This window comes from Poromitra crassiceps, assembly GCF_964638095.1.
Source record: "Poromitra crassiceps genome assembly, chromosome: 1".
NCBI lineage: Eukaryota > Metazoa > Chordata > Actinopteri > Beryciformes > Melamphaidae > Poromitra > Poromitra crassiceps.
The window spans coordinates 35,502,735-35,513,418 of NC_139623.1; the positions used below are offsets into that span (position 1 = coordinate 35,502,735).

A 10,684-nucleotide genomic window follows, 5' to 3' on the forward strand; every position below is an offset into this window, starting at 1 on the left:
GGTGAACAGACTTTGCTGTGAGGAGCTGTCAGAAAGTTTCACCTGTCTCTCCTAACTATCCACACATCTCCTGTGCTGCTGACGTATCCTCCGTCTCGCTCTGTAACGGCCCTTGGTTTGAACAAACAGGAGGCGGGGAGTCTCGACGGGTGATCCACAATTTATTTTTTTCTTGGTCACATGGTAAACATTGTGAAAACTATAAAAGGGTCAGACATATACAAGGGATCAATAAAGGTCAAACATATACAAAATATCAATATAAGGTTCCACATCAAATTGAATGATGGCTGTTAAAATGCAAAGTTTATTTGACAATTAACCATTAAAAAATACCTTTCCCCAAGTTAAAGTGTAAATGGATAAAATGCAAACATTCAATGGAAAACAGACCTTTAAAATGCAACTTTAATAAATGATCTACTATTAAAACTAATTATCCACCGTGTAAAGTGCAAAATGTAAAGTGCCAAAACATTGAAGTTGGTCAGGCTACACCATTTAATTCACATATCAGAAATCAAAGGGGGGTAAAGTACGTCCACAACACACAACAGCAAATCAACCAGACCTGACAAAAATACATTCAAATACGATAACACCAACAATCGAGCATACCTCAATCCGCCCACCAAGGGTGTTAAACGAGGGTTTGTAGATTTGTCACGGACATCGCTCAGTGGCACACTGACAAACAAATTAAAAGGTAAATGTCACCATCAAACTTGAAACAAACAACATAACTGTAATCACGACTTCAAATTAGCTATACTCTACATACCTCCAAGGATTTACATTTTGTTTCCTTCAACTTCCTTCTAGTATGTTTCAGTCTCCCAAACTCTTACATGTGCTCTCTTTCATCACCATGCTAATGAGGCCACCCAAAACAGGTGGTGATGTAGGCCTATAGAAAACAGGGTTTCCCAGTCACCTGACATGACATAAAGGGGCAATACTATAGACCCCCTTGTCGGCCATTTTGTGGAGGTTTACAGGTAAATATGCAGTTTAAGTTCAATCCATGGTAAAAAATAAAACTATTAAGTAACAAAATAACCCCTTATAATGTGAAAGTACGAATTACGAAAGGGAACCAAAATCAAACAACGATAGGAGTTTAGCGGTCAGTTACACGCTCCCTTCACAACAAACACAAACAAACCACGGGGACTTTATTGCTGTCATTACTACAGCCATGCCTAACGCAGGTCACCATCCGAACACAATTGGAACGATACAGGTAACGCGGCGGCTAGCTTCCTATAAACGCTGCTCTCACATAGGTTGTCACTTAAAGCTGCAGCGCTATGTCAACAATATGGCGGTGGTGGGCGTGCCCGTACGTGAGTGACGTCAATCGAATAAGGTCTATAGGTGCAAACGAAGTGTGAATCCATACAAAATGGCCTAATGTAGATATTCAGACACAAGAAAAGTGTGCTACCTACAGAAACTCAAACTGCCACAACAGAAAATTAAGATTCAAGATTCAAGATGCACTTTAATAGCCACAGTAAAGTAATCAGATTACAAACGATGAATTATTAGTGCAAGTATGTAGTGCAGCGGTCACATCAATAGTAGAAGATAAAGCAATACAGTAAAACAATTACAAATTATAAAGAGCAAAATATAAAGTCCTTTCAAGTGACATATGATCAGGGAGGGGGGTATGATAATGTTAGTGGGGGGGACCCCTGCAATATAAATATAAATAAAATATTCTCAGATTTTGGTCTGAGAGACAAAACCCCAATAAATGTAAACTAAATGAGGGTCCTTGATATGAAAAGCGTTGGCAATCACTGCATGTAATCCAGTGGTTCTCAAACTTGTTCATGTCAAGGACCAAAAACTGACACAAATTAGACCACGGACCCCCATTTGATAAGATTTTGTCCCAGGGACCAGGACCACCATCGGATAAGTTTTTTTTTGCTTTTAGATGTTTTATTACAGAAAGTCAATGACCATGACCAAAACAGTCATACATTCTGTTATTGTCTTACTTATGGATGGAATTATAGTGAAACAAAATTATCCCCCTTTTTGCTGGAGACCCCCTGCAACCCCCTCAAGGACCCCTGGGGGTCCTCCGGAGCCCACTGCACTCAGTAAATTGTTAAGTTGTAATTCACAGCTCAACCACTGTGGGTCAGTGTTGAAAAATACGTGACGCTGAAAGATAAGTTCCGTGTTAGATGAGTAGACCGGAAGTAGTTATCTGTGAAAGAAGAGAAACAAACATGGCTTCTCTGGACGTGCAGGAGTTCATTCAGCAGAACCGAGCCCTGGCGGATCAGGTGGAGGGGTACCGCGGGGTGTCAGAGAGCGAGAAACACTGGACGGCCCGCAGAGAGTTCATCCTCCGTAACATCCAGGACTACGAAGACCCGCACCTCGACCAGCTGCTGGCTCTGTCCATGGTCTGGGCCAACAACGTCTTCCTCGGCTGTCGGTGCGTCAACACCTCGCTTTCACATTACCTTTCCATTGTAGCGTGAATGCGCCCTATATCGGACAGCTAACGTTAGCTGCTAGATTAACGCTACATCCGTTATGTCGGAGGTAGGGGATAATTAATGAATCACCTAAAAACACTTTTCAAACGTATTTAATTGCAGAATGATGTCGTTGGTGTAGGCTTATATTATAATTTCAATATATATAGATAGTTTGATCTGAAAGAATTAGAACAGTGGTTCTCAAACTCTTTGGGGCTTTAGTAGCCTACCCCCTTTCCCTGATTTCTGAAGTACCCCCTAGGGCCTAGGCCTACAGACTACAAGAGAAAACGATAGCATTATGCAATGATCAGAGATGGGAAAAGTACTGACATTCTGTACTTGAGTAGAAGTACAGTTACTTGTGTAAAAAACTACTCTGGTAAAAGTAGAAGTACTGATTCAATTATTTTACTCAAGTAAAAAAGTACAGGCTCTGAAATGTACCCAACAAGTAAAAGTAAAAGTATTTTTACCGTAACTTTCTGAATGACTGAACCTCACATCATAGAATATAATTTGAGGATAAAAGATCCCCTACAAATGTTTTACACATCTTAAAACTCTACTTTAAATAGTGTGCTATGGTTTTTCCACACAAAAAACCCCCCATTAAAATCATATCTAGTCCTCCCTCATTAATATTTCCATGATATATGAATGTGCAAATAGTTAGACAAGTTTAACTGCTGGATACAAGGTGTCCCTTACAAAGTGCAGAATCACAATACTCGAGACTGATATGATACTGATACCTAATGGATAAGGAACTGAATGTCCACAGGTTGATCACATTCACAAATTCAAGGTTTATTATTAAGACAGAACTGTCTCTGGTGTTAGAACACCACCATATTCCATATTAGCTGAATGTTGACAGTGCACAAACTGAATGTATGTGTTAGAACAACACCATAAGGGGCCATGCACGCAGGGAGCGGTTATTTAAAAAAGAACGATTGGAAAAGCCAGATTATTGGCAACTCTGGCAGCAGCGATATGAAAATCCTCCTCTCCTGGGAGAAGACTCGAGGTGGGAGGAGTGAAGAGGAGCAGGGCACTTTTCCTGTTAAACTTTCCTCAGCTTTCAGCGCCCAGAGCGCTGCGCTAAAAAAAACACCACCAGGTTTTAAACGCGATGAAATGCTTCTTGAAAGAGATGCGCGCTAAGCGCGTACTTATAGAGAATGAATTGCAAAAAGAGGAGCGCTAATAAGTGCTGGCTGTCTGCACGGCTCCTAATGTCTGCGTGTGTCTCCCCTCAGAGAACATCCGTGTTTCTCTTCTTTGTCCACGCCCCGGAGGAGTGCCAAGTCATACTATTGGCGGAGCTGGAATGAGCTTTTATCAGCAGCGCTGGGAAACTCGTCTATTACTGCTCCGTTCTCCCGTTTCTACTCGTTTTTAAATTACATTCTCGTGCATTTAAACAAAAAAGTAACGAACCTGTTTTGAAAATGTACACAAGTAAAAGTACAGATACTTGTGTTAAAATGTAACGAGTAAAAGTAAAAAGTTGTCAGAAAATTAAATACTCAAGTAAAGTACAGATACTCGAAAAATCTACTTAAGTACAGTAACGAAGTATTTGTACTTCGTTACTTCCCATCTCTGGCAATGATTAACCCACCTTTTTGAAGAATATGACATTACAAAATAAGAAATGGAGTGAAAGTCAAAAAGGAGTTGCAATTAGTGCCTCCCGACCAGATTTATTTGAACATTTCATTTATTTTCAGGATTTCAGGATTTTTTTAAAAAACATTTTCAAGATCAGTAGGCATACTGATGTCGTCATCCTGCAATGAAATATGTTTGAAAAGTCTTGTAGCATTTAGGTGATTGATGTAGGGTACATTCACTGTTCACTAGAAATCGCTGTGCATTGTGGGTATTTTATAGTGGACTATAGTGAAACAAATTAGCAGCTGAGAATTTGGACACTACAAAATGGCGAACACACTATCCACTATTTCTGTCATAGGGACCGATTCTGAACAGGGCGATAGACTATCACAGGATGTTGTGAAGACTACATGGCTATATAATTTGTCAAGATTTTACAGCATTATAAAAATTCTGTTCTTAAAGCAGCTACGAGCAACTTTTCACTGTTTCATTGGGTTGTTTTTGGCGCCCCTCTCTGAACAAAAGTGGTACTGTTTACTGTCGTAAAACTGCTGGCTGCCCGGCTCCCGACAACATCACAACACTCCACGCCTCCATTCATTCTCTCCTTTGACCAGTGAATGAATGAAAGACGCTCCAAGTTTATTTTTCATTTTTTCCAAACCCTGCTGTTTCTCAGGATGCAGAGCGACGAGGTAATCTACCTATTTTTTGGCTACGTAATAGATTATGTCAGACGAGGATGTTGAAAAGTATTTGGAAAAACTAGTAAACTTTGTTACAGTCGCGTTCATAGTTACTGTAATAGCCAAACGTTAGCACCAAGTGAAACTCTTTAGGGCACTCGGTAATAGTAATATTGTCGAGAAAGCTAACGTTATCATCACCATTGTATCTTCAAAAACGTTGATACAAGAGGGTAAACTAGGTTTACCAAGCTCTTTGTGAAGAGGCTGAGAGTTTCTTCCAATTTCAGATCAACTGTAGGCTAAATATATCTGCGGGTAAATGGCTTCCCCAACCGTGTAACATTACGTTATATACCACTAGACTCATTGATTACCAACAGCAACATGTAACGTATTTTGGCACGGTTGAAATGGCAAACGAAAAAGTAGCGTTATCAACCAAATCTGTATTACAGTAAATGCAGCCTACACCGTGACATAACTGTATAACTCCCAGGTAACGTTACATCACGTTAGCCTTTTGCATCCATCATGCTGTGGTGCTATCTACCAGGCATACAATGGAACATACAGTAGGCTTCATTTATAACAAAAGCATACACACATGGTGTTGATTGCATTGGTCGATAGCTGAAATACAGTAACAATGAGCTCCAGTTAGCCGACGCATGGTAGCATACAACGTAAATAGCAAAATCACGTCCTCTACAGTATTTCAGAAATAAAATATACATATCACATACCTGTCTAGGAGGAAAACAGCCACTTCACCGTCTGTTTTGAAACCCTTCATATCCCGAAATTCTCTCCCATCTGCTGAATGCGTGACCTATGTTGATGCTTGTTTTATCGCGTGATTTATCATGCGTCCTCTTGCGTTCTCTTTGTTGGTCGGTACGGGGAATAATTTTTCTTTGCACCGGCCACGTAATTTGCACTGGCGACGTAATCATGATCTCGCAGTTCGGCCATAACCACAAAATAACTTCCAAACAAACTGTTAGAAGGTGTTCGCGAGAGTAGCTAGCCCCTGGTTGTAGCTAGCTGGCGTTCGCTTGTTTATGGTGCGTTGCTAGGCAGAGCCGGCGGAAGCAGGGAGCTGCCGTAAACCGTTTCGTTTCACTTCCGGTTGTAGACGGTCCGGGTGTAACATTGATGAAGCAGACAGAGACTCTATAAGCACCAAGAGAGCAAACTCCAATTCACACGGCTTTGGTCTCAGCTACTATTATAGGTAATATGTGATGCATCAATATTATAATTATACTGTTTAATAACAATAAAAAACAATAAAAAAGTTGCTCGTAGCTGCTTTAAAATGTTTAATATTTTAATTTTAATTTCAAATTGTTTTATTTATTTATTTTTAATATATTTAATTCATGTTAATAATGTTAAATATTTATTTAATAAAGTTATTTGTTTAAGAAAGCAGCCTTCTGAGTAGGCTAGCCCTGCATAGTCATATCGGTGCAAAATCCACTTAGGAAAGGTATATATTTTCATTCCATAATTTGTTTTTGTTTTAAATCACCATATCGGCCGCCGGTTGTCCCCCCCCCGTATCGGTATCGGTGACAAAAATCCAGATTGTTCGGGCTCTAGTGCAAAGTGAAATTGAGGTCGAGTTTTACTTCCTGAAACAGGTGTTATGCAGTTTTGCACCCTCGCCGCCAAATGCATCCCCACCTCACGGGAGCATATTGTAATGATTTATACGGAAACATAACGGTTTAAAAATTATACAATTGTCTGGGTAGATGTGACCTCCAGGCCAGGGGGTCTGTCCTGGCTCATGGAGACCGACTTTGATGCGTAAAATCCATGCCGAAGTGACTTCCATGCTTGGGGCTCTCTTCTGGCTCATGGAGGCCGACTTTGGTGCTTAACATCTGGGTGCAGGTGACCTCGAGGCCTGGGGGTCTCTCCTGGCTTTATGGAGGGGGATGCAAGTCTCTGCAGTTTGTACCTGCCAAGATTTGCATCCCTGTTTTTAAGTTAAAACAGCCCCAAAATATGGTGGCACTGGGGATGCAATTCTCTGTGGGGGTGCAGAACTCGGCATAACACCGGTAACTTTCTTACAGGCTCACAAGCCCGCAGAGCAGCTTGTGTTTTCCCGATTCCTAAAGCTGGAAACATGCTTGACGTTTGGCCCGGCCACACGGAAATGAGAGACACGGAATCCTGACGAGAAAACGTGTGGAGCTTGTATACTCTGTGTGGGTTTCTGCTCGCGGAAGTGAGTGGGAGTCTTGAAAACTCCACTTTGTCCGCCCAGCCGCGTCCGCGTAGTTACAAAATTCGGGGTGTCACATGCACGGCCAGGTGAAAACCATCCGCACGGGAGCCTTGCGGAGGGGTGTGTCTGCTGATTTGACGTCATTTTTCTGCACGGACAGTCGCAGTCCTCGACGATGCGGGAAGCATACTTCCAGCTTACGCCTTGTATCAGTGGGCAGTAGAAATGACAAGGCATGTCGTTGATGTCCGGCCCGGGAAAAAGCCAAAACTGTATGGACAAAATGGATGGACATGAAGCATTAACTGCCTCGGTCCGATATACTGGTCCGAGTTTCTAAGAGCTGCTCCTGGGTAGGGCTGGGTCGGTTTGAAAATTTTAAAACCGGTTCGATATTGCCGTCTAAACCGGATCGAACCGGTATTTTTTTTGTAATTATTTTTATTTTTATTTTTTATTTTTTTTAAGCAGGGCTCCCAAGTGTGGCTCATAACTGTCTGTAGTGCAACTTCAGTCCACCTGATAGCGATAATACACCTCTAAGCTGGTATTGTCAACCAGCAATGATACTGAATAAAAAGAAGCAGGACACCTGTGTAATAGGCATGGGTCGGTTTGAACATTTTGAAACCGGTTCGATATTCCCCCAAAAAACGTATCAAAGCGGCTGCAGTTGGTGGCGATAATGCACCTCTAAGCTGGTATGCTGCCAACCAGCACGAACACTGAATACAAATAAGCAGAACCTTTTAACTGTAACAACACACTGTTTTTATTTCTCATAACTATTCAGCTTAACTTTTCTTCAAACATCAACATAATAAACAAAATAAGACTTTTGTCTACTAGTGCAACTTGAGAAGAGGCTAATACGAACAATAGTGCAATCAGAATGGACTTTTCGTTTTTTTCGGTTCGCACGTGATCAAACCGGTTTGGGCTCGTACACCGAACCGAACCGGTAAAACCGGAAATCGACCCATGCCTACTCCTGGGAATCATTCCCATGTTCCCAGGGTCCCATGTTCCCCAGATTTATATGGCACATAATGGGAATATGACAACGGGTCATCTGTTCCCCGACTCACATAATGAGAACCTGAAGATGTTCCCCAGCTCTGTATTCACTTAAGACAGGGGTTTTCAAAGTCTGAGACTGTGGGCCTCCCCTCTAACAATAGGAGGGTTAATGTTTATTGACAGAATATTGGACTGGGGGACATCGGACCTTCGGAACTTAGGACCCTTGGAACATAGATACGCTCCCTGCTCCTGTAATCGTCCATTAAACGAAAACTAGGTCATAATCTGGATTTCACTGCATGTAAATGGAATGGTAAATGGACTGCATTTATATAGCGCTTTCATCCAAAGCGCTTTACAATGTGCGTACATTCACCCATTCACACACCGAAGGCGGCCAGCTGCCACGCAGGGTGCTAGCACAGCCATCGGGAGCAATTCGGGGTTGAGTGTCTTGCCCAAGGACACTTCGACATGCGGACTGGAGGAGCCAGGGATTGAATCACCGACCTTCTGATTAGTGGACGACCCGCTCTACCTCCTGAGCCACAGCCGCATGTTTAGAAGGGGCTATAGGCTGCTACAGCCATTGGTGACATTGGTTAATCGGTGACGTTAGTGTGCTGACAACATTTAACCTCCTTAGGGCTTTAAGTGTGAAATCGTCATATCCGATACCCTGGACTATAGGCGTTTAACTGACACTTATATCCAATGAGTGATTAAGTAATAAGTACGGCTCCAGTGTCTTGCTCAGGGGCACGTGGATGGACACATTGGTGGTCGGGATTGAACCTGACAGATAAAACCTTGGATTATTGTTTGGATAATTGTCTTATTCTCTGCAGCAAATCTATTAAAAGTCTCAGTATGCATTGTGGATAAGTGTTGATTAACATGCTGACATGCCTGCTCTGTCTCTGTCTCTGTCAGATACAGCACTGAGCTGCTGGAGAAAGTCAAGGAAATGGCAGAAGGCGTCGTGGTGGAGGACGCTCCAGTCTTCAAGACAAGAGATGAGATTATGAAGAAACAACAGGTACATCTACTACTACTACTACTACTAATAATAATACATACGATTTATAGCACTTTCTCAACACTCAAAGCACTTTACAGCTGAAAACAACATGCCATGGCATTAAAACACCATTGAGGCGAAGGTCACACACACACACACACACACACACACACACACACACACACACACACAGATACACAGACAGACCTAGTACATTCTTGAAGTGTGCCTCTCTCACCTCACAGGGTCGGTGACCGGGTCGGACCAACTGGATGGACTGTTCATCTTCTTCTTGTCTTCTGGTTTGTTTTGGATCAATAACTGAAGATTGTTTGGAGCTTGAAGAATGCGAGGACTTGATCAGCTGTTGTGTACAGCCTGCACATACCACACATTACTGTTTCTTTAATTGTGTGAAAATGTAAATGCTGTTTTGTTTTGTTTTTAGGCAGAGTGGGTGATCCACTAAAATGTTAGCATTTTGTTATTGCTTATAGATCCTTTCCAAAAAATTAGAATATCATGGAAATACCATGGATGACCGTGGGCTTCGGTGGATTGTCAAGCAAAGACGATTAAAAAATGGCGGAGATTCAGAGGGAGTGGACTGAGGCTGGAGTCAGTCATAACTGAGAAGTAACTTGAAATACTGTTTTGGGGGTTTTCTGGAGCTGTAGGCCAAAATTATGAAAAATTAAACAAATAAAGGCTAGAAATATTTCACTTTGTGTGTAATGAATCTATAATCTATGAAAGTTTCACTTTTTGAAAGGAATTATGGGAAAGCACGAACTTTTCCATGATATTCTAATTTTTTGGAAAGGATCTGTATATGGAGACAGTGGGAAGACACATTTGAGACACTTTCAGCAAGATTCAATCCCAGGACAGTGGCGTCTTCAAATCTTTTAGTGTACATTTTAATGAACATTTTTGTACAGTAAAATAATTCTTTCAGGATATTTTGTCAGCATGAACCTGACAAATGACACTGGCTCTTGTCATTCTGGTGCAGCACTGCCCCCTGTCTGCCGTAGAATAAATAACATCCTTTTTTCCATGTGAGTGTTTGTTTTGCTTTGCTTTTCTTTTCTTCAGGAACAATTTAAAGATTATTTTTGTTTTTCTTGTAATTGCCACACAAACCTCAAATAACTAGGAACTGTTTGAAAATACAGTGGGGGTGACATTTTGCTCTAAAACAGTAGAGTTGATGTATATATTTCTATGAAATTGAAATACTGTCGTAAATCTGAGCTGCCTCAAAGATGTTTGTCGCTACAGCAATTTCTAGCAATCTGTTCAACAAAAACTGATCAAAAACTTCACTGCTCATGCGCTACTGTCCCAATTCAGCACTCGTGTTCAGCACTAGTGTCATAATTTCTAAAGTCATAAAGACAATGCCGTTTTATTAGTGTTTTGAAGATGGTAGTGATTTTTGGACCTCTAGCCTTAGGAACATGGCAGAGGATTTGATTCGATTGACACAAAAATGCCGGTAAACGGGTAGAAATTAATATGGTTCTTTCCAAAAATAAACCACAAGAAAACACTGAAATATCTTATAAAA

The 10,684-nt window shown here is 41.4% G+C and overlaps 1 protein-coding gene across 2 annotated transcripts; it reads left to right on the forward strand.

Annotated features, from left to right (window-relative positions):
- The first annotated feature begins 2,247 nt into the window (after window positions 1-2,247).
- Window positions 2,248-10,433, forward strand: cdkn2aipnl (CDKN2A interacting protein N-terminal like). Of its 2 annotated transcripts, none has more exons than XM_083649053.1 (3): window positions 2,248-2,461; window positions 9,030-9,129; window positions 9,357-10,433. In XM_083649053.1, exons 1-3 carry the CDS (start codon window positions 2,250-2,252, stop codon window positions 9,363-9,365), a joined length of 321 nt encoding a protein of 106 aa, XP_083505179.1. In that variant the 5' UTR covers window positions 2,248-2,249; the 3' UTR covers window positions 9,366-10,433. The 2 variants fall into 2 exon arrangements, with proteins under 2 accessions (XP_083505179.1, XP_083505178.1); XM_083649052.1 differs by having other exon boundaries at window positions 9,024-9,129; window positions 9,357-10,427.
- The last annotated feature ends 251 nt before the right edge of the window (window positions 10,434-10,684 follow it).

Bases quoted from the DNA above. Each gene is read 5' to 3' on its own strand.
- cdkn2aipnl (XM_083649052.1), top strand. From the start codon at position 2,250: ATGGCTTCTCTGGACGTGCAGGAGTTCATTCAGCAGAACCGAGCCCTG. The intron at 2,462-9,023 runs GTGCGTCAACAC...TGTCTCTGTCAG, and splicing joins AACGTCTTCCTCGGCTGTCG to ATACAGCACTGAGCTGCTGG.